Below are 25,096 nucleotides of genomic sequence, written 5' to 3'. Positions count from 1 at the left end.
GAAGATAAAAAGCAGTAATCTTTAATGTGGTGTTAAGATTTAGTGTCAAAATGGTTATGTGAATTAAGAGTACATACCAAGTACTCAATAAATATTAGCTAGTTTAAAAGTGTTACTTTTTAAAGTAGCAACTGGAGACAACCCAGTTCTTGTTGCTAAACTGACAAATTCAAAGCAAGTATTTTCAAGAATTGCAGAAATATTCTGGCAAAATGAAGCCAATTTTAGAAAAGGATCCTAAAACTTGAATCAATATAGAATGACCTTTATTTCTGAAGCTATAATTATTAAACAGTCTCATCTCTATGGTGGTTTCAAAGATAGGTCAAGACGAAAATAAATTTTGTTCCAGGCATACAAAAGAGAAAACCCATTGGAATTTGAGGTTAAGGTCACAATTTTAGGGATTACTGGAGACAAATACATGAATCACAAACTATCTTGAAATTTCTGGCTATGGCCAACCTCTGAAACATGTGGGCCCCTTTTCTTACTGTTAAAACTGAAAGCCATCACTCAAAACTAAATACATAATGTGTTTTGCTTTTTGTGAAAAGTTGATTCAACTTGTCGGGAGTACTGTTTGGAAGAAAAAAAATCTACGTTCTTTGGTGGCTAACCAATTTATATGTAATCTCATAACAAAAAATGGCACATTACTGAAAAAACCTGGACTTTTCCTAAATTAAAAATTATATGCCTTCATGCTTGAAAATTCTAAATTGTTGTTATCCATCTGCGATCACTTCTAAATCCTTTTAAAAAAATTAATAGCACTACTTGAGTAACAATGATAATAGTTAAGTGTCAGTGTCAGAACAAAATCCTCACATATAATATTCATTCTTACTTAAAGCATATATAGCTAAAACTAAGCATACTTGTGGGTAAGTTTGGAAATATACCTTCTAAGAGGTTTCTAAAGCCAAATAATATCTGTGAAATTGGAGCACAAAAGACCAACAACATTCTGAATGGGGCCTCTACTGAGGCAGATCAAGACTGAAGTGATGTATGACTTAACTCACGTCAAGACTTTCCTACACCAGTTTTATTTCAAAGACAAGTATTTCTCTTTGTGTAATGGCAAATGGTTCAAATAATGCGGAGCATGAATCACTGATGAATACAACTGCTTTAAATATGAAAACAAAATTTTTTAAAAAGCAAAAGAATAAGGTTATATACAAACAAGACCTGGAATCTATAAGCTGATTCCAAAAATGAAATGAGTAGAAAATCTGTGGTGAAACCAGAACATTCCACCCCTGCTTTGGAGAAGGGCTATTATACAACATTCAGTCAGCTGTAGATGGATTGGTAGAGAGGTGTCTATACATAAATTTCAAGTCATTTTTACTCGTGCACAATCATGAAATCTTCCCAAGACCAAATGGGCAGTCCTGTGGCTTTTTCCTTTTTCATATTCCCGACAAGGCGACATGACGTTCAACTCTGGATGAGCCGCTTACAACAGCAGTTCCTTAGGAGCCAACATGACAGGTGGGTCAGATTTCCCTGTGAGAAACAACTGGCCACCTACAGCAAAATATAAAAACGGAGAGTCCTTCTTTCCTCTTCCTTTTGATTATGTACAATGTCTCCTTTCAAGACTATTATCCCCAACATACTTGTTCCTTCAGTCTAAACCTTGAGGTGATATGAAGGAGACCAACATCAAGAAAATAAAATTCAATTCAGAAATGAAGAAAACTGGAAGGTATACAATACACCCCCAGAACATCTTAAATAATCCCTTCCACAGTACAATTCATTGTACCGCTATAGTCCATAGATAAATATTGGCAGCTTGAATGAATGCATTTTTCCCCCCTCAGGTGGTTAAAGAACACCAAACAAATACTGGGCAAGAGGAGTTTGCTGGGAGAATCAGAAATATAAAATTAATCCAATTTTTATCCCTGTGATAATTCAATGCTAGTAGGAGGCAAGTACTAAATAAGAGAAGGGACAACTTTCATACCAAAAAAAAGAGAATTCTTTAATCATTATGTCACCATCTCTTATTAAGAATCAGGGGAATCCCAGAAATAGAAAATTAGTTTCAGAGGACCCCTGAGGCACTTTAAAGCCTTAAAAAATTACAGTAATAATAAATTAGCTATTGCTCTTCAGAGGCTTACACAGCAGCAGAAACATGAAAATCAGATCTAAAAAGTTATGTCCAGATTACAGGCTTCCTGAGCTGCTCAGCTCTCTCTAAAGCTTAGTTTAATCTCCAAACACTTTTAAAAAGACATACAATTGAACACAGACTGAATGGACTTGTTGTTGTTGTTGTTTAGTGGAAGTGTGGAATTTGGTCCTTAATGGTGGCAGCTGTCTTCATCTTTTTTAAACTCGGGTAACATTAAGCACATTAAGACAATACATAAAAGAAATAATAGAACAAACGGGAAAAAAGCCAAAACTGACAAACACCTCAAGGAGTCAGTCACTAAGTTCTCTTGTACCCTTCACTTGGATCTCTCAGTCTTTTTGTGGAGAGAGGGCTAAGACAGAACTTCTTCTTGAAGATGCTAAATAATGGCATCAAATGGATGAAATGGTTATTAAACGGACTTTAAAAATCTGACCACAAGGAATCCAGGACACATACAGATAATTCAGAGGTATACTTCTGATTTGGGGCAAATTCTAGACTAAAGAAATGAACAGCTTGGGTAAATGTTATAATAGATGAAACTAAGTCCAGGTTTTGGTGAGTTCCCCGCCCCCCAAATGTTCCACTACCACCTTCAGCTATCAATCATTTCTGACAGCTCAAGCAGAAGGTCATCTTCATCCTTCCCAGGATCCAGGTCGATCTCAGCTTCTAATTTGCCTCCTGAAATCTCCCATATTAGTTTCTCAAAATCATCCTCCACTGACAGCGGGGGCTTTCCTGTTGAGGCAGAGCTGAGTCGGCGAGTTTTTGTGGCCATTTGGGATGAGGAAGGGCCAGATACTTCTGGTGGGCAGGGATCTGAAGAAGACTGGGTTGGAAGCAGCACAAGACTGTAAGAAAGAAAAGCCCCCAAAAGATTATTAGAAAACTGCCTTGTGTCACTGGTTGGCTGGACCACCTAGTCTAAGGGACACAAAGAGTTTGCGGCAAAGAGTTGTTTCTGAGGACACACAAAAGGAATTGTTTTACTAATTTAGGATAAAGCATTTTCATCCTTTTAAAGCAGAATTCAGATAGGTGTTTAAAACATTTTTAAATAATACAGGCAAAAAAGAAACAATGGCACCTAAGGAGAGCAGCAACCCTGAGCATCATGCTTTATTGCAATTAATTTGAAGTTTAGCAGATTTATTTAGATGTGGCTAAATTGTAAATGTTTATGTTATTCCCTAGAGAGCATAAACAGTGGTCTAAAGTTTGATTTAAAAAATTGCAAGGGGCCGGCCGGTGGCTCAGGCGGTTGGAGCTCCAAGCTCCTAACTCCGAAGGCTGCCGGTTCGATTCCCACATGGGCCAGTGGGCTTTCAACCACAAGGTTGTCAGTTCAATTCCTAGAGTCCCGCAAGGGATGGTGGGCAGTGCCCCCTGCAACTAAGATTGAACACGGCACCTGGAGCTGAGCTGCCTCCCGGATGGCTCAGTTGGTTGGAGCACGGGCTCCACAACCATAAGGTTGCCAGTTTGATTCCTCGACTCCTGCAAGGGATGGTGGGTAGCGCCTTCTGCAACTAAAATTGAAAATGGCACCTTGAGCTGAGCTACCGCTGAGCTCCCGGATGGCTCAGTTGGTTGGAGCGCGTCCTCTCAACCACAAGGTTGCCGGTTCGACTCCCGCAAGGGATGGTGGGCTGCGCCCCCCGCAACTAGTAACGGCAACTGGACCTAGAGCTGAGCTGCGCCCTCCACAACTAAGACTGAAAGGACAACTTGAAGCTGAATAGCACCCTCCATAACTAAGACTGAAAGGACAACAACTTGACTTGGAAAAAAAGTACTGAAAGTACACACTGTTCCCCCAATAAAAGTCCTGTTCCCCTTCCCCAATAAAATCTTAAAAAAAAAAAAAAAAAAAAGCAAGGTATTACCTGTCTCTAGGTTTCTCTGTCTCAGGCGTAGTGACTGATTTGTCCTCAGAAAGCAGTGGGACAACAGCCTACAAAAGTAAGAGTTAAGGGAATTCAGAGGGAGAGTCAGGCTTTTTTATTTTAGTATATTCACTTTCTTTTGCCACCTATTTAGAATCATGGCTATTATTCTTTAAGCCTGGAATCTAAGAATAAATAATCCAAAGGTTGACTATACAGATAAGCAAAATATTTTAAACACACCAAAATTAGCTTTTAAAAATCCTATCTTGCCATCACTCCACAAATGTCTAACTATAAATGTAAAATACAATAACAACCTAAACAAAAAAAAGTTTACGAAATGGCAGGAAATATTACACACGGATGTAGATAGAGAGCTAACAGAGAGTTAATCTTCCCTGATTTCCTAACACACAGACTAAAGCATCACTGAGTTGGGTCTGCTGCTTACCACAGCTGCTCTTCTAGCTGGGCTTTCCTGCAGGACACTGCTGGAGCTAAGTGGCTTCACAGCTGCAACGACAGCAGGATGGACCTCCACTGCCTTGCGTTTGGGGGCCAATTTGGGGGAGGAGACAACTTTAACCACAGATGGCTTCACATTCACTTTGGGTTTAGCTACAAGGAACAGAAAACATTTTATTAATACCTAGAAAAATTCCTCTTTTACATGGAGAATGACTCAGAATATAAAAATTCCTTTGTAGTATTAGATATACCACAAATAATTAAAAACAAAACAAAACCAGACTGAAAATGATCCACAAGCAATCTGCACTACACATGACTATAATGGAGATGTATACTCAAATGGTTCCTTTTCAATGGCTCTTAAATTCGTTACTGCTCTTCTATTCCTTGTTTTTCTTCTTCAAAACCAAAGGAACGATACGCCACAGAAAAGTTTAAGGCAAAGATTTTTAAATAGCAATTTAAAATTGAGAAAGAAACTCTTTTAGTTTTGTCTTTTTAAATAGAATTGTAAGAATTGTCACTATCCACCTGTGTGACCAGGTTACAAGGCAAATGAAAATCAACCCAACTGTTGCCAGGGAATTACTGAAATTTGTTAATTTTGAGATCCTAAGGCAACACACTAGAAAAAACACTCACCTTTACCCCTTTTTTCCAAGGTCTGTGCTGTACATTTCACATTCAATATTGAGGCATCAATCCCTGAGGTTTCTACCTCTGCCTTCTGAGATGACTTTGTGGGAAGCCGCTTTGTCAGGTGCCGTGTAATGCTTGGCTTCTCTGCTATGTGGGTATTGCAAGAGTCCACATCTCCCAAAACAGGTGTCAAAACTGATTTTTCCTTCTGTGAAGATCCCCTCTCTGTCTGTTTCTGAATGTGCTTTTCTCTCATGGTCTCACATCTCTTGACTTGAATTTTAGTGATGCCAACTCCTGTTGTCTCATCTGAAGCCTATGGATAAATTTAAATGACAAAATTAAAATCCAGTTCCTCTAACAACCTGTATGATAGTTACTAAGTTACAAGGCTAACATCTAGATCAAGCAATGTCACATGATCCAGAACACAAGAGCCTTTGCTCTTCATTTGATATTAAATAAAAAACACCAAGCTAAAGATGAAAGATTAAAAATGTGTGGTGGAACAATAAAAACCCAAATTCTACAGGCTACACAATCATGACCCTAAGTCTAATACAAATGATTTGTAAACAATCAGACATTTGCACAAAGATTTTTGTACAAAGATGTTCATTATTTTAATTGTGTAAAACAAAACCTACATGTCCAGAAATAGTCTACATTTGTATACAGAACACTATATGGCCAGTAAAAACAAATGCCTTGAAGAATTATTAACATGGTGAAGTTAAAGCATGGTGCAAAATTATACATTGTAAATTCTCAATTACATTCTAAACATGAGTCAAACATTAAACAAGTTCACATACATGTGTATATAACCAAAAGGCATGAAGGAAATTCATGAAAAAAAACGAACAGTGGTTACTCATAGTTTGTGGAATTATAGTTTCTCATTCTATAAAAATAAAAATTCCCAAGTTTTGTACAATGAATTGGCATTCTCTCAAAGGCAGGAAAAAAACTTAAGTTTAAAAAATATTAATGGCCAGGGCTGGCCCGGTGGCTCAGGTGGCTGGAGCGCCATGCTCCTAACACCCGAGGTAGCCAGTTCGATTCCCACATGGGCCAGTGAGCTGCGCCCTCTACAGCTAAGACTGTGAACAACAGCTCTCCCTAGCTGGAGGTTGGCGTAAACTGCCAAGAGCTGTGGCGGGCTGCTGAGTGCTGCCACAGGCTGTTGTGGGCTGCCGTGGGCTACCGTGTGCTGCCATGAGTGGCTGGCAGCCAGCGTGAGTGCCCAGCAGCCAGCAAGTGCTGCCGACCAACTGCCTCAGCCGGGGAGGAGCGCAGGGCTCATAATACCAGCATGGGCCAGGAAGCTGTGTCCTACACAACTAGACTAGGAAACAATGGCTTGAACTGGAGGGAGGGAGGGAGACGTGGGAGAAGGGAGAAAAAAAGTATATTAATGGCCACTTAAAAACTTAAAAGGGCAGAGAACACTGATGATATACAGATAAGTATAGAAAACTCCCACAGAAAAATAATTCTTTTTCTCCCCACAGAAAATTATAAGCATAGTGAAAGACTACTTAGCTAATATATCAGTGAAGTGTTAAATAGAAATTTATTATAAGCCAATACTAAAAAGCACATTTCACCTTTCATCTAGCCTTCACTTGCCATGGACAAAATTATAAAATGATTTTAACTCACCTCTTTAGCCTCTGTTCTAGTAACACTACTACGAGAAGCAACTTCATTTCTTTCTTGAAGTTTCTTTTCTTCCTTTGTACCTATGTTCACATTGAACACATCATTAATTATTTCATTTAGGCTGAGAGTTTGTGACAGATGACATTAAATAAAACTTTTCTTAATGAAAATAATGTTAAGATAGGACAAATAAAATTGTACATAAAGTCCATTAGTCTGCATAAAGTTTCAAAATGTGCATTAAAATGTCAAAGGTCTATATAGTGCTGCTGTTCAGAAACAGCTTAACTTCATTTAATCCAGTGGTTTTCAAAAGTTATCTGAGTAAAGAAAATCTCTCACAGAATTCCAATGAATATTCTGTGGGACACTGCCCTCTGAAATATTATTTGGACACGTGATACTACAGACCAAGCTCTTTTGTTACCTGATTTTTTGGTGATACGGAGAAGTCGCTTTGTCCCCGAGGTGGCCTCAGGCTGAGACTGGGAGCTGGTGCTGCTCTCGGGAGTCTGCTGTACCCTCAGTGCCTTCTCCAGTTTAATTTCCTCCAGTGTCTTGATACGCACCTCCTGCACAGACTTTGTTCTACCTGCAGGTTCCTCTAACTGTCCTTTGCTGGCAACTAGGGGTGGTAAAACCACTGTTTTTTTAATTTCGTTATCAGTCTTTAACTTGATACTCGTTACATCCTTTGTGCTTTTTTGTCTCTCTGCTTCCTGCTGCCGATGTTTCTTCTCAGCCAGGACCTCAGAGAAGGTTTTGATTCGAATACTGGAGGAGCTTCTTGTTCCTGAAGTAGAATCATCAACTTTTGAAGGTCCTTCTGTTTTGAGTTTAGTTTGCAGTTCTCCACGTTTTTGACTGGCTCTTTCAAGAAGAATTTCTTCCAATGTCTTTACATGAATCTCACCAACTTTAGCAATTCTCTCTGTTTTCATGGGGGAAAAACAAGTCACTGTACTTGGAGTTCATCTTTCAATGACTTATAGTCTCTATTCTTGCATCAGGACAGAGTCCAATGAGTGGTATCAGTTACGTAGGCAATTATACAGATCAAAAAGACATTAGTTTACATCTCAATTTTAGAATACTGCATGTTTCTGGTAGTGGCCCTCAAGGAAAACTCTTAGGGAGGCAAAAATTTCTGATTTGGATTTCCATGCAGAAATTTATTTTTGAGGAACCTGAAAGCCATTTACTAGTTGGAGAAACTTGTCATTATAAATCTTACCAGTAAAAATAGCAACAAATTAATTTTTCCATTCACTCATAGATATAAACAGTGCTGACACTGTGCTAGAAATGTAATGCTAAGCAAAATACAATCTCTGCCCACATGTAGTTTACAGCCTAACATACCAATAACGAATCAACGAAGAAATATGATAATGATAACAACTTTGATAAAGTAAGTATAATTCTTTATAAGTGCATGTAGCAAGAACACCAATCTTTGTCTAGGAACTGTTTAAAGGAAATTTTACAGAGGAAGTAATATTTAAGTGATATTTAAAGGATAAAAATGGGAAAGGCACTGAGATTGGCAGGCCACGGAGCTGTTTTTAATGATACATTAATCATTCTACATCTGTTTAAAGATCAAGCTGCACACTTGACAGACATGCATATTCTCATTACTAAAGGGCTAAAGAAAGATATAATGAAGTGATGTGGAAAAAACAAGAATTTGGGGATTATACAAACACACATTTAATCACTAAATAACAGCTTTTAATGCAAGATCAAAACCAAAAAATATCTTTTTACAACCTTAAACACGCCATGTTCTGTCTCACCTTCTGAACCTCTGAATATGTGGTTCCTTCTACGTGGAATAGTCCCTACTGGTTTCATTTCTGTTGCTTCCCAGTTAGTTTTAACTGAGTACACCTTAGATCCTGACATCCTCCAAATCTAGTCTGCTTCTCAGATCACAGCACTGATCATACAGTACCATAATTGACTGCTATTTCCAACCATACTAGACACTTCATGAGAACAGTGACTACATTTAGTTATCTGCAATATTTAAGTACAGTACTTGTTAGACAGGAATCACTTATTTACTGATTTCCTTAGGTTTTTAAAATGAAAATTCTTCCATTTCAAGATGGTAGACTGATCTCAAAATTACCATTTCAAGAGAGTACAACATTTAGGTGACATGGAGACCATTTCCCTACCCTACCAAAATTTCATCAAAACTATAAAGACATTAAAAGAAGAATCAATCCATAATAGCAATGGAAAACAAAGATGTCACTGGCAGAGCATAAATCTTGAGCAATTTCTGAGACAATAAACAGATGTTGAATTTACAGAAAAACAGAAATAGATATACTGTAGGAATGAGATATTCTTCCCAACAGAGCCAAAGAAAACTGCCAAACTGGTATGAAAAGCAATAGTGGGTAGAAATTTAAGGATGGCCTATAGACCCCCATAGAACAGTTGGGCCAGTCATGACCTTTTGAAAACTGCTCCCTAAAAAGAGAATATGGTGGGGAAGGGAGCACATTATGAGGATGCTGGGGCTGGAGAAAAAGAAGAGCATGAAAAATTTCAGGCTTTTACAAATGCCCAGCAGGAAAAGGGAGATGGTGCGGGAAGAAAGCAAAAAGCAACGCTAGAAAAGTAGCAGCACTCTGAAAGAAAGTCTTTCTTATTGTAGTAATCGTATCGGCAACCAGGCCTTCAAGTCTGCAACCCATACGAGCTGCCTTTTAGTGTATCCTCTCCATTTAGGCAGACATTTTAAGTCAAAATTAAGTCATAAGACATTTAAAAGAGAGGACTACTTGGAAAAAAGACTTTTAGAATCACAGAGGCCAGGTACTTACAATTATGGAAAAGCAACAACGTTAAAAACGAACCAAAATATATAGAGTGTGATGAAGTAGAAAATCTCTCTCTCTCTCTCTCTCTCTCTCTCTCTCTCTCTCTCTCTCTCTCTCTCTCTCTCTCTCTCTCTCTCGCGCGCGCGCGCGCGCGCGTACACACACACACACACTTTTTTAAAATTTAAATTAGAAACCCCAGAGCAGCTAGAAATCAGGGTGTAAAAAAGGACTGAATAATAAAAAAAAAGACAGGGCTGGTTGAAAATCAGCCATCTAGAACAGGGATGGCAAACTGAAGTCTATGGGACAAATCTGGCCATGGTCTAAATTTTAGAAATAGAGCTTTATTTGAACACAGCCATAATTATTCATTTATATATTGCATATGGCTGCTTTCACACTATAATGGCAGAGTTGAGTACTTATGACTGAGATTGTGGATTGCACAGCCTAAAATATTTACTATCTGACCCTTTGCAGAAAGTTTGTCAGTTCCTAACCTAGAAAATAAAGCCAAGCAAAAATCATAAAAAGTGAGACAAAAAACCCAAAGAGATGGATTGTATGAAGGCATGGTTAAGACTGGTGGAGCATGTCCAAAAACTCCAACATCTAACAAGAATTCCATAAAGAGAAAACAGAAAGGTTGTTTACAAAGGAATAATGTGACAAAGGAATATGTGACATCATCAGATTCCCTTTTTATAAGTGTTGGTAAAATCTTAATATCCAAATTAGGTAAAAATCAAATGAAAAAGGAAAAGCACAGGCTAACACCATTCATAAATATAGATATAAAAATTAAAAGCATCCAACTGAATCCAGTAACATGTAAATAAGCTAAATAGTTGAGTACATGGATGTTCGTTTCATTATTAAATTGTACACGTATATGCACTTATGTAGTTATATCTAGCAATTTAAACAGTTTAAAAATTAGAGTACAGGAAGAATATGAAGAAGAAAATTAAATTACTTAAAACCTCAATACCCAGATAAAACCAACGTTAATATTTTGGTGTATTTTTTTTGCAGTGTTTATCTAGGGATATATTTTCAAATTGAAATCATCTCATACATATGGATTTCTTCCTGAGAATAAGTTTCTATTATAAGAAAATAAATTTCATAAAAAGAATAAAAATTTTTAAAAACCCCAAACCTCTTATTTTACCCTAAGGCAATGTGTTCTTTTACAACCCTTTTTCATTATTGTTCAGAACATGACTTTTCATAACAGTAATTATTTTAGTACATTATCTACCCTAATTTAATTCCTTTTTGTTGGATATTTATGTTGTTTCTAATTTCCTATGATCAAAGCTATGATGAACAATCATTATGCCATTTTTAAGTACAAAAAGAGAATTCATACCAGAGTAATCAATTACTTAAAAAGCAAACAAAACCACAAAAACCGTAAATCACAAGCCTTAACTTAACTCAAAAGGTAAACAGGAGAACAGTAAAAATTTTACAGCAAGGAAAAAATGTATCCAAAACTGGTCTTAGGGTATCAAAAACTGGTACCTGCTGCCTCCTCAGTGTTTGGACCAGCTGATGTGCCTAATCGTTCCCTCAGAGACTTGGAAACTTGAGCTATTAAAAAAAAAAAAAAAAATTTAAACCAAAAGTAGAACAGAGGCTTTTTATAGGTCAAATATCTTTTTCAAAGGTCACAAATTAGTCTTCCAACACAAACGCTTTTAAAAAATGTCTCCAGGTCTTAAACTTTTCTTTCTACAGTAAGATATATGGAAATCATGGATTCCTTAGAGCACTCCTGGAGAGCTTAAAAATTTCTCTTTCTTTAGATCTGAAAAGCAAAAATCCTGAATTTAATAAAATAATTTTGTTACTACACGTCCTTCTAAAATCTTATTGGCATCAAAAGGTCTTCTCCCCCAAAATCTATTTGAATATGCTCTTTAGTTATGAGAGTCTTCAATATAATTATAGGCAAAGAGCAAGGGAAACTGGCTGCAAATTTTGTGCTTCCGTAACACTGTGTACTTTTCCTACCACAGAATTAATCACAATATATAAGTATTCCTATTTGCCATTATACTGTAAGCTCCTGAGGATTGTGATGGTTTTTATTTTATCCAATGGTGTTTACCTAGAATCTAGCACAGTAAACACTCAAATGTTTGAATGAATAAAATGGATACCAAAAATAATCTAATTTATCTGAACAAAAAAGTAACAAACCATACCCATTAACACTACAGGACACAAGTGTCAGGAACACACACACACACACACACACACACACACACACACACACACAAAGTGCACTGCAACAAAGGTACCTTTCTTTGGTGTTTGGTCAGTTTCTGGAGCATCAACTTTCTTCCCTAGCCTCTGTGCAAGGCTACGCTTTAATGGAGGATCACTGTCGCCACCTACAAACAGAGGAAACTTACTTTAGGAGTTCAAGTCAATCTCCAGCAAGATCAAGAAATATAGGCAAAAACCTACAATGCAAAATACTTCTTTAAGTTTTCTGCATTTATTAATATATGGTGTATTCATTCACTTGCTTCCTTACGGGAAAGGAAAGGAAAAGGTAGAGGAAAAGGAATAGTGTGGAAAAGGAATTAGTGTGGAAAAGGAATAAAAATGTCCCAAAAACAAAGAGGTAAAGAAAGGGGCAAAAATTAGAATGTACAAATTAATATTTACCTAATAACTGACTAAAATTACAAAAGATTTATAAGTCCTGGTTAAGGCTGAAATTCAGAATTAGGAATATATGAAAAAAAAATCTTCATGTACAAAAAACCCTTAACTGGCCAAATGACGAATTCTAGTTAAATCTGTGGTTTAACGTACCAGGGATGATTAAGAGGACAGTAAAAGAATCACAAAATTAAAAACTTTTCTATGAAATGAAGACTCTGAAGCCCAAATAGCCCTCAATTACAGATGAGAAATTTAAAGTTATGAAAGATTCTGTATCTTAGCCAATTAACCAATTAGTGATGGAGCCAAGTCCTGAACCAAGTTTCCAGACTCTTGGGTTCTTATATTAGACTGGTCAATACAAGTTGTTTAAATGTCATGAGTTGTTAAACTTTTGCTGGATTGCTTGACTGAAGATACAAATGTCGCAGGGTCCCATTAAAAACGTGAAAGACGCTACACAGAGTATGATTTTCTCTCTCCTCTCATTTATAATTTAAATATGAAACCCAAAATCACAAAGTTTATATGTATGCTGATATTAAAATAGTTTATTTCTATATATTTTTTTACCAAAATTTCTCAGGCAGTGAGAATGGTATCAAAAGAAAACACAAAACATAAGATTTCATATTTGCAAGCACATTTTAAAAGAGTATAAAGGAATCTATGATGTCAGAGAAGATTTTCAAAGTAATCCTTTTCAGACATACACACTAGAGTAGATATACAACTATTCAGTTAATAGGATAAGATACTTTTCTAAATATGAACCAGCACTGATTTATATTAACTGGATACTTCTTTCCCCTCTAAAAACTCAAATTTCAATTTGTCTGTAGAAAGATATTCTTTACTGTTCTTCAAACCTAGTACTTTCTAAAAAAATTGGCCATAATCAAATACATTATAACACTATAAAATTTTATGACTTTAATGTAAGGTGTAATAATGCACATGTGAAAAACATGAGGAAATTTTATGAGTACTTTCAGCCAAGAATACAGGGCATTTGTATAAAGAGAATTTTTGAGAGGGTATCATGTTAATACACAAACAAGCAGAAAACAAAGGTAATGCACAAAACTTACCTACTGAAAATTTTCGTTTCCCCAGTCTCTCGGTGAGACTCAATCTTACCATGGGTTCTTCTCCTAAAATGACGAAAACAGAATTTCGCTACCATTAGCCAATTTTTCTGTATTCAGTACATACTGATAGTAACATAAATCCACTCAGTCTCATGAAAATCAGCTCTCAGTCTTAAGGAAGATTATCACATTAAAGATAAAAAGATTTAACCTATTAAATAATTTAAATAGCCAAATGCACAGCTCAAAGGGAAGCAACAGCACAGTACTAATTATTAATAGTAGCCAAGTATACAAAGACAAGTATACACAGACCACTGGACAACTACAGGCCAATCAGTCTCTCTGTTACTGTTTGCCCAGTGACACAGGGTGATGGTGGGAAAAGGGGAGATAATTTTTATTTCCTATCTACCTTGGGTATGATGTGTAAATAGAACATAAAATTGATTCTTCTAATCAATTGTTTATAAACTCAACCTATACTTTTGCTTGTGTACTTCGATATATTAAGTAAAATCTTACTCCACTGCTACCTAACTCTCCTATGTAACCTTCTTTGATCACTCCAGAAGTGAGCTCTTTCCTCTCATTCTTTGTTGTCTGAATGGCACATTTATTTACCTGTACCTGCATATGATAATTACTTGTGTCATATTCCTTACTAGATTTAAAACTATTAAGGGAAATATTTCTGTAACTTAAAGGGTTTATTATAGTTCTTTATCCACAATGGGCAGTCAAAAAATTATGTTGAGTGTATACAAATAAACAGTAAATATAAAAGTTAAAGATACCAATACGTGACAACTGCATGAGTAAGAATTTCAACCTTTTAAATAGAGTCAAACGCACTAACTTCTTTTCATCCTTCTATCTGACCAACATACTGAACTCTTCCTGCAAATCCATCAAAGGTAAAATAGAAGGATTTTGCACTCCCAGTTATTCAAAACACATAGCCTAACAAACCTGAAGACCAACCTTGTTTGTTGGACAGAGTTACTGTCCTCACCACAGTCCGGACATTCTCTTTTTCGAGACCTGGAATGGGCTGAGGTTGGAGTAAAAGACTGGAAACTCCTGAAGAACCTTCTAAACAAAGCAAGTCAAAAAAACAGCGAATAATTTATGGAAAATAAAGCTATCTCATGTCAAGAAATTTTGATTTGTGACCAGGCAGTCCAACACAGACCACTGGACAACTACAGGTCAACCAGTCTCCCTGTTCCTGTTTGCCCAGTAACATAGGGTGGTGGTGGGAGAAGGGGAGATAATCCTTATTTCTTACCTTCCTTGGGTATGGTGTAAATAAAACATAAAATTGTTTTGAATGACTTGGGCACTCAATCTACTTTTATTTACCAATAAGGCTAACATTCTAAAGTTAACCTCAAGAAGCACACCAGCTATCAGGTGTGTCAATTCAACTTTTTTTCTTCTAAATTCAATCATCTGCAAAACACAACTCCTATACAAGCTTTACCCAGACAGTACTTAGAAATAACCACTTGATTCTCTCTAAATACTACTTTTCACACTGTAATTTTTAGGGTTGTAAATATATAAATATATCAACCAGACTGAGACAAGCTCCAGAAGAAAATCCTAGTAGCTCTTGAGAAGAATTCATCTACTACAAAATAAAGTTTTTCCTCGTTTAATATGGTTTATATACTGCTCTTTAGAGTTGTATTTCTCAAGATAAAATTCTTTTGGATTCTTTATTGCTTAGCTTTGGATAGTTAGGAACTGAAACACAGCTTTAATGAATTAAATGAGCAATCATGATTTTAAGTAAGTCTGTGTTTTTCCTTCAAACCTGCCACAGAAGTCACTGTGGCTGACGCCAAGGGTTCTTATCATTGGAAGTATCCTAAGAATTCTTTTCTAGCAACACGCAACGATCTATGTCAAAACCGATTACTTACCACCTTGCTTCTTGGATTTTTCCTTCATTTTCTTTGACTTAATTTCCTCAAGAGTTTTTATTCCAAAATTCAAACATTCACCTGAGAAATTCAAACAGCAATCATATGAGGACTTAGCACCTTTCCACCTTTGCGTTTTATTTGTACATAGCAGGCATTGAGGTGTTTTCTAAATGAGTAAGACAAAGTATGTATAAGAGTGTGTGTGTGGATAGGTGTGTAATGGGGGCAAGGAAGAGGGAGGTGGTGGTGATCGTGAACTAAATTTCACAGGTAGTTTGGATACATTCAATGCTGCTGTAAGATTTATGAGTAGGAACCTGCATCAGTATTTCCTCTTCTTACCTTGTTTTAAATTGACCCCAGGTTTCCGGGCAGAAGCCACTCGTAATCCATTATGAACTTCAGGAGTTGATTGCAGGGTAGGTGTTTTGGTTTCATCACCTTCCTCAGAAAACTGATCTATATTATCAATATTTAAGGGAAATTTGCAATCAAGAACAGGCCTACAGCTTTAATCCTGATTCTAATTCACTAAGTGACTTGATCACTTACTTGCCTTAAAGAAAGAGCTAAAACTTACCATCATCATCTTCATCATCATCCGCAGCATTGATTACAACTGGTGGATGTGTGGGGCTAGGAACATTTTCTGAGCTTTCTACTTTCATCACACTTCGCAGCTGAGGGGAGGGATTAGACTGGACAGACAATTTGTTCTGTTGAACTGTGAGCTGGCAAGCCTTCACTTCCTCTTCTGGTGACTCAGGCACAATGGGCAACACAGCTAGACATACAAAATTGTCATGCATCAGCAAACTTTTTCTGTAAAAAGCTGGATAGTAAATATTACAGGCTTTGTAGATTTCTGTCTCAAGTACTCAAAACTCTGTAGCACAAAATTTGGCCACAGAAAATATGAAAATGAATGGGCATGGTTCCATTCCAATAAAACTTTACATAACAGGTGGAGGAACAGATTTGCCAACCCCAGGCCCAGAGAATTGTTTCTTTCTAAAATCTCTATTTTTGATAAGAAAATAGAAATGAGGGTCTGACAAGAAAATAGGAATGAAATAAGCTACAGTAATCTAAATTGTCATGCAAAAAACACTTGTGAGGCGGCATGGCTTTTGGCAACAGTTTTGATAGTGACCCTGCTACTTATTGGTTTATGAATATGTACAAGTCATTTAACCTTAATAAAGTTCAGTTCCTTCATCTGTAAATGGAAATAATACCACTCTCTCACAAGAGTGTAACAAGGCAACATATATAAAGTACTTTGAACAGTGTTCATAGTAGGTGTTCGTTATATAAAAATTTTTTTTGAATGAAAAATATCTCACTTTTGCTTGGAGGTAGGAAAAGACCATCAACGTAACGTCCTCTGTTGTGATGGAAAGCACAGTTTAGTTTTTGACATCCCATTGGTTGATTTTCCCAATAACAAGGAATCTCACTGCGTTTTTTCTGTAAGGGAAAAAACATTTTCAAATTAAAAAAATGAAGTGGTTTTCTGGACAAAGTTCATATATGGTATTCAAAAGTCTGAAACATGAGATGATTCTGAGCAGGAGGAAGAAGGGTTGCTGAAAGTCACAAGCTCTAAGCATGACGTAGAGATGAAGGGAGCTGGGAAGTGACTTATCTACTATTCTTCACACCTTGCCCTCATCCTGGAACTCTAAATATCTACACTTAATTTAGAGATGCAGGATACTATCGTAGCTAAGATCATGAAATCAAAGATAAGAGGGTTTGAATCTCTACTATGCTACTTATTGGCCATGTAATGTTGGACAATTTAATGTCTCTAAGTCTCACTTTCCACAGCTATAAAATGGGAGTAACAGTAGTTCTCTATTAATTTCTTATCAGTATTAAATGAAATAATATACATGACACATTTAGCTCATAGAAAGGACTAAATAAACTAGTTATTATTTGAAGGTTAGAGTTCAAGGCTTTGAGAAAAACTTTCCCACTTGTGACTTCCTACAGTAAGGCACATGTAATACACTAAGGATGGTATTTTTCCTTCCCAAGCTACCTCACTCTTATGAAGCGGAACAAGGAAAAAAAAAAAAAAAAGAATGTCTGCACATCTAGAATAAACTGCTACCTTATAGCATATATGTCCAACAGAAATACATACATTAACTCTAATATATATATTAAATGTGTATAAAGAATATTCAAAGCAATACTATTTGTAAAGCTCCAAAATGGAAATCCTAATGTACACCAACAGCCAAATGGATACATTGTAATAACTTCATACAATAAATGCTATCTGGAGCTCTGCTACACTTAATACTATAGATGCAGAGTGAAAGAAGCCAGACACAAAAGAACATATACTGTATGATTCTATTCACATAAAGATCAAAATAGGCAAAACTTCTCTAATCTATGGTAGAGTAGTCGTGATGATGAAGGGGGAAGACAGAGTGTTGGAAACGTTCTATTTCTTGATTAGGTCAAGTACATTATTCACTTAGTGAAAACTCTTCAAGTTGTAACATTATGATTTGTGCTCATTTCTATACATACTTTAACAAATAGTTTAATAAAGAAAAAAGACCTGATAAGCACTTCTGAAAAGTAACTATCCTGATTAATAATCAGCCTTATGTTGGCTCTCCTACCATAATAAGCAGCTTAGGGTTTAAAACTCCAGGAAAGAACAGCAACATTGCTTCAGAAATTTTAAAACATGAAGGAGAGAAACAGTAACCATTACAAGAAGACCCTTAAATGTATAAAAAGGGGCTAAGATCAAAGTCTACTATATTGAGACTAAATGCATTAAAAAGGGGCTAAGATCAAAGTCTGCTATATTGATATTCGATAATATGCTGTGTTGGTAGGGATATGGAAGAATAACGTATACTGATAATGGAAATGTAAAGTAGCTCAACAGCTTTGAAAGGCAATTTGGCAAAAACTATTTTAAAAATGTATGTCCTGAGTTTACCACTAACATGAGAGCCACATGTATGGTTACCTAGTTTTAAAAAGTAATAAAATACCTTTACCTTTATAACAGCTATCATTGTTTTTCAGATAGAAATAACAACAATTACTCAATTCCTCCTTTTTCAAGGCAGAACCTAATGCCAATCTTCCTTACTCCTAAGTTTGGCTTTGCCTAAGTTTTTACTCCTTTCTGAGAAGCAATTTTCAAATTACTAGATGACTTCTATAACAGCATCCTCCATACACAAGGGTCACATGACATTTACTTGATCTGTTTAATATACTTAATGGATTTTGTTTCTAAATGAAAAGTAATGCACATGCAATGAAGACGACTTGGAAAAGAGAAATAAATGCCTGTTATACTATTACCCAAAGAGAATCACATCCTTTAGTACAGAATTCTTCTACTTAAAAAAAAAATAAAAAAAGAATTGTGGGTGCCTGGTTTGCTCAGTTGTTAGAGTGCAGTGCTCATAACACCAGTGTCGCCGTTTCGATTCCTACATCGGCCAGTGAGCTGCGCCCTCCACAACTAGACTGAAGATAACAAGCTGCTACTCAGCTGCCGGAGGGGCGGCCGGATGGCTCAGTTGGGAGCTCTCAACAACAAGGTTGCCAGTTCAATTCCCACACAAGGGATAGTGGGCTACACCCTCTGCAACTAAAGATTAAAAACGGCAACAGGACTTGGAGCTGATGGGCCCTGAAGAAACACACTGTTCCCCAATAAAATTAAATTAAATTAAAAAAGAAAGAAAAATACTTGACTTGGAGCTGATGAGTCCTGGAAAAACACACTGTTCCCCAATATTCCCTAATAAAAATTTAAAAAAAAGAAAAAAAAGAAAGAAATGCAAATACTCCCCAAATACGTCATTTTTACCAAACTGCCTTCCAGAAAAATGATACCAATTCATAATCCCTAACATCTAGATATTAAGTTGAGCATTATAATAATGAATGACATAAATTTCACTAGATCGTTTATAAAAATTTAACTCACATGTTATATAAAATGTCATTTCCCCAATATTTTTTATTAGACCATCATAATACCAGACTACTTATTATAATACAAATTCAAAACTTACATCAATCTCCATGTGACGAAACCTGCACACCTGTCGAAAACAGCGCCCTTCTTGCCATAATGTGCAAACAGTTTCATTTCCTAGTGCAGCTTCACAGTGACGGAATGGACAGCTGTCACCCTGTAAACAAAGAGAATACAGAAAAGAACTGTGGTACCGAAATAGAACCCAAGTAAAATGTTCATTATAATAGTTTCCTATCACCTAGACAAACACAAAGGAGTAAGGAGAGCAAGGCAGAGGACAACTGAGATGTAGTAACAAGAATAATTAGCGATCAACAAATTAATAATTTCCTACAACCTCTGACAAAAATGATACAACCTGAGAGATAGGGTTGAAAAAGATAAATGGGAGAATTAGATACTCTTTAAAAATATATTTTACAGGTCCTCTTTAACACTGTTTCATACATTCCAACTTGTACAATTAGCTTTTGACAGAAAATCAGAAAGGAAGTTAACAGATTAGTATTTAAGTATAATCTCATGGTTCACTATATACTTTATACACTGGTATTATCTGAAACAAAAAGCTACTGTTGTGTAAACTGCATAAGATCAAACCTTTGCTCAAAACTGGTCATTTTAAACACAGCACCAAGATTATTTAAGAAAAGTTTTATTTATAGAACTAGTCATAAAGAAACAACAGAAAACAGCAGACAAATCTAAAGGGAGCTATGGTAGAATCAAGCAGAAAACCAGGAAGTTTTGACAAAGAAAAAGCAAAAAACCTACAAAAGCATATTTAGAAGATGCAAAAAAGCTACAAAAGCATATTTAGTATTCAGCAGGCAATCTGAAGAAATAAGTCAAATTCAATCCATGACAGTTTCCAGAGTTACAGTACAACCCACCCATTCATTTAAAACGATAAAAACAAAATTGCAAGCCACAGGCCGAAGTGCCCCGAATTCCAAGGGCACCCTGAACAGATTAATTACAGGAAAGAGACCACTGAATGACGACTAAATGCTACGGACCTCTTCACTTTTATAGACCAGGAAGCACATAAAATGACGAGGGGAAAAAAATGAAGAATGAATTATCCTAGGAATGCTATCCTTTACTAAAAAAACTGGCAACAGATAAACAATTCAGAAAAACAAAAGAAAAACTTAGTATGTTGGGAAAATCTTATCCAATTCTATTAGGGCAATCATAGAAAAAACTGATTTAGAGATTCCAATTCTTACTTTGGTGCATGTAGAATAGAAAAAAAAATAGCAGTCTTCTCCTTGATTGGGCATGCTGGTTAGGTCCTTAGATCAGAAGTGGCTTCTTGAAAACAAGCCACCGCTTCCACAAGGCGAGGACCAGCTTCAAGTCCTCTTGAAACGGGTTAATCTTCCAAAAGACAACTCAATCACAGAAATCGTCTTTAAAATGTAATCCTAAAATGAGGAGACAATGAATTGAAGCATTTCAGGTAAATTTCTTCCAACTTCCTCCTCCAAATCACCTGAATAATGAAATCACATTGTTAAATCCAAAATTTAATAGTAATGATATGTATTTGCCTATACAGACCCTTGTGAACAGATTCATGCCATGCCCTTTTTTCTTTTGTAGTCTCTGGTGCTTTTTACACTGCTTCAGCATAAAATTAGATAAGCATTGCTAACTCAACAAATGATCTATTTTTTAGATTATAATGGGACTTACATTATTTTACACAAAACACTTGCTAAATCTACATTTCTGACATGTTAATTTTTTTCATCTGACAAAAATTTCAGTATTTTCACGAGCATTTTTGTTATTTCAAAAATATATGATTATAAGTAGGTGGACATAATCATAAGTAGGTGGATAAAACCTCTTGAATGACTGGTGAAGCAATTACCCCTGAAAACATCTGTAGAGCTAGCTTATATAATGAAGATGGCCAAAGAGTTGCACACCATTCACAAACAAGGAGCAAAAGAAGTCCTTGGAGTTCTTCCCATAAAATACAGTTGGCTCTTGAACAATGCGGGATGAACTGTGCAGGTCAACTTACAAATGGATATTTTCAATTGACCCTCAGGGTTCAAACTCACATTATACAAGGGTCAACTCCAAGGTGGAACACCATGTATGCAGAGGGCTGACTATAGTTTTTTATAAGCTTATTTTTTACTACAAAAGCAATTTTAATGGAGAAAGGATAGTCTTTTCAATAAATAATGCTGGAATGACTGAATACCTGCATGGAAAAAATATATCTAGACACAGACCTTACATCTGTTACAAAAATTAAAATGGATCATAGAGCTAAATATAAGATGTGAAACTACACAACTCTTGGAAGATAACACAGGAGAAAATCCAGATAATCTTGGGTTTGGCAATAACTTTTTAGATACACCAAATGCACAATCCATGAAAGAAAACACTAAGTTGGACCTCATAAAAATCAAAAACTTCCACTCTGCGAAAGCACTATTAAGAGGATGAAAAGACAAAGTCACAGACTGGGAGAAAAAAAATCTCTGCAGAAACGCGTAACTGACGAAGGACTGACATCCAAAATATACAATATACAAAGAACACTTAAAACTCAATAGTAATTGTTAACTTTTATCAATAAAAAAAGGGCAAAAAAGATCTAAACAGACACCTCAGCAAGGAGGATATACAGATGGCACATAAACATATGAAGAGATCATATGCTTGTTAATATCAACATTGCATGTCATTAGGGAGTCAAAAATTCCTTTTAGAATAGCTAAAATTCAAATGCAAATGCTGGTGAGGACGTGAAACAACAGGGAAGAAATCTGGGAGAACATACACCAAAACAGTGGTTCCTGCCAGGGTGGTAAAATTATAGGTAGCTATTTCTTATTTTGTTTAATGCTCAGAATAACATTAAATATTTTAATATAATGCAACATACACATAAAAAAAATTTAAATCTGTCCTTACTGGCCTGACCATCACTGATCCACTACAGAATGGGACATGGGTTGGACCTTTAATAGCACCTCACTGATCCATTAGCAGGATTCCCCTGGCCCCAAACCCCAGGGAGGTTTCTATATTCTTGAGTACACCAAAAGGTATCAAGTCTTTGAGATAGTGGAGTAACACATACGCAAAAAGAAAAAGTAGTAGATGACAATGAAAAAGTTTTACAATAGAAACATTTTTTAGAAAGGAAAGAAAAGGCTTAGAGATCAATTTCATTCCTGAAATCAACATCCCAAAGAAGATACATTTAGGAAGACCCCCTTCCCAACATATTAATCAAACAACAAAATGGTACTTATGAAATAGCAACAAAATAGCATGATTGCTACATTTGGGTTTTTATTCCTTTTTTTTGCAATTTTTACAAATTAGGCTCTGCAAAACTCCCTCAGAGATAGGCAAGGCATGGCGAGATTGAATCCTGAGTGTACGGGCACTCCCTTTCTAATGTTTTAACAGTTCCTTCATACATCTGTTTTACACATTGAGCTTCTGTAGAACCCAACTTTCAGTAGGGGTAAAGAAGGAATATAACTGCTATTCAAGAAAATGGCAAAACAAAATCTAGAGATTAAAAATTGACAGTAATCATTACTGCCCCAAATAAAAACCCAAACCAAGATGCATACTGACATATTTCTTAAGTTTTAAAAGGAAAAATACGTAAGTATCCAGGATGCCAAGAAAAACCTGATTACTCTTCAACAGAAAATAGCTGTCTGAAAGGCCAAGATGACTAATTGGTCCTCTCCCACCCCATCCCTGAATTAATGTAGGAAAAAAGAAATTCCTTTAAAATTCTCAAGCTCTCAGCAAATTTTAAAAAACATAGTTTGATACAAATGAACACATCATTATGACAAAAAAGAGTGGGAACATGAGAAAGCTTAAAAAGAATAAAACTCAAATTTCTAGCCTCTTCTTTCAAAGATTTTCAAATTAAAAAAATTTTGAAAGTCGGAGAAAGACAAATACTGTATGATCTCACTTATATGTGGAATCTACAGAACTGAATAAATGCGCAAAGTAAACAGAAAATTTTTTTTGAAATCTCTTCAAATCTAGACGATAAACATTTATTAAAAAAAACCACAACAAATGAATTATAAAATATCACTGTCAGACCATCTCCCAAAATACAAAGAGATATCAATATGAGATGAAAGGTATATTAATATGAAAATAATTCCAGAAGATTCAATTTCTACACAATGGAAATTCTAAAAGGAAGGAATGGAATTGGTAGAGATAATAAAAATACAAAAAATTCCCCTAAACTGGATGAACTTGAAACTTTTTAAAAAGGGGCTCATCAAATGCCAGGCAGAAATTTTCTTTAAAGACATCTCTATATCACAGATATGGTAAAAGTTTTGAATTCCAATGATAAAAACAGAATCATACAGACTTCTAGGAAAAAAAGCAGACTGATGACAAGGGGGAGAAAAAAAATCAGACTTTAACATTTGACTTCTTACCTGAATCTCTAAATGTCAATAGACAAAATGCTAAGCATCCAGAATTTAAGGGAGAGATTATGACTTTAGATTTAGCCTTTCCAACTACATTTCTAGATTTCAGGACTTGGAAGAAGTTTTAAGACATGAAAAAGTCTCAAAAAGCATATGATCTATGTACTCCATATATTTTTGAACAAATTAACTTAAGGAACTAGTTTAATCTGAGAAAGAGAATTTAGGAAAAAACTCAATGAAAGAAAAAGAACAAAACCATGTCACAAGCACTATTTCACTGCTTTCTAAAAAGTCTTTAAAACAACTGCTTTGGATATCCGATTTATGATACAGCTGATAAATCTTAATTAAAGCAAATTGAAGCACAGCATATTAAGAGTAACATCACATGATCAAAAAAGGTTTATTTCAGGGCTAAGAATGGCTTAACGTTAGGAAATTCAATATATTAATAGAGTAAAGGGAGTAAAAACAAAAGCAGTGGATGTATCTTAAGATTTGAAAAAGAAAATGGTAAAAAAGGAAAAAAGCATTTAAAGTGGCTTTTTTTTTTATTAAAACGGTTTAAAAAAAACAACACACTAAAATGCAACATCTACTGCTGATAAAAACTCTTAGTAAATTACAAGTAACCTGCTTAGCATAAATGCACTTAATCATTAGGAACCATCAGCACAGGCAACATGATAAAACACTAGAGGTAAGCTCACTCAAGGCAAAGAAAAAAAGAACACTGTCTCCACTATCATTCAACACTGTTGCAAGAGAGTCTAGCATAAACAATACGGAGGAGAGGGGTATAATGACTATAGAGGATGAGGCAAAAATTTTAGTATCTGCAGATTATATGCTTTGCAAATCAGAAACTCTAACAAGCAACCAAAAAATGTTTAAGATGATAAAATCAGTAAATTTTCTAGATGCCAGCAACAATCATTCAGTAAATAACAGTGTCCCATTCACAATAAAATTATAAAACACAGAGGAAGAAAATGAAGAAGTATACAAGGACCACATTAAATTAAAAAGAAAACCAAAAAACCAAAAAAACCGAAGACCTGGACAATGGAGAGATAATGGCTTAAAGAAGTTTACTTTACCCCCAAATAATGTATACATTCAATGCAACAAGTCAAAATCCCAATGAGAGATTATCATTGGAACTTGACAGACTACAAAATCACCTAGAATAACTGAGAATAAAGAA

General features: G+C 35.7%; 1 protein-coding gene across 9 annotated transcripts in view; it reads right to left on the bottom strand.

Moving 5' to 3' along the window:
• The window catches only part of ZC3H11A (zinc finger CCCH-type containing 11A), a 33,696-nt gene continuing 8,600 nt past the window's right edge, over positions 1-25,096 (bottom strand). For 7 of the 9 annotated variants that reach the window (XM_081026354.1, XM_081026355.1, XM_081026359.1 and 4 more), the window contains 16 exons: positions 20,656-20,853; positions 19,458-19,577; positions 16,731-16,854; positions 15,965-16,168; positions 15,727-15,843; positions 15,382-15,462; positions 14,435-14,545; positions 13,451-13,513; positions 11,987-12,079; positions 11,205-11,273; positions 7,259-7,762; positions 6,832-6,911; positions 5,170-5,482; positions 4,508-4,674; positions 4,054-4,121; positions 1-3,018 (listed from right to left, as the gene is read on the bottom strand). In XM_081026354.1, coding sequence (XP_080882480.1) covers positions 2,760-3,018; positions 4,054-4,121; positions 4,508-4,674; positions 5,170-5,482; positions 6,832-6,911; positions 7,259-7,762; positions 11,205-11,273; positions 11,987-12,079; positions 13,451-13,513; positions 14,435-14,545; positions 15,382-15,462; positions 15,727-15,843; positions 15,965-16,168; positions 16,731-16,854; positions 19,458-19,577; positions 20,656-20,709 — 2,427 coding nt within the window. In that variant the 5' untranslated portion in view covers positions 20,710-20,853 and the 3' untranslated portion in view covers positions 1-2,759. The remainder of the gene's footprint in view (positions 3,019-4,053; positions 4,122-4,507; positions 4,675-5,169; positions 5,483-6,831; positions 6,912-7,258; positions 7,763-11,204; positions 11,274-11,986; positions 12,080-13,450; positions 13,514-14,434; positions 14,546-15,381; positions 15,463-15,726; positions 15,844-15,964; positions 16,169-16,730; positions 16,855-19,457; positions 19,578-20,655; positions 20,854-25,096) is intronic. The other 2 variants (XM_081026360.1, XM_081026361.1) reach the window with 2 other exon arrangements.

Source organism: Rhinolophus hipposideros (assembly GCF_964194185.1).
Source record: "Rhinolophus hipposideros genome assembly, chromosome: 19".
NCBI lineage: Eukaryota > Metazoa > Chordata > Mammalia > Chiroptera > Rhinolophidae > Rhinolophus > Rhinolophus hipposideros.
This window is presented reverse-complemented; position numbering and strand designations above follow the sequence as displayed.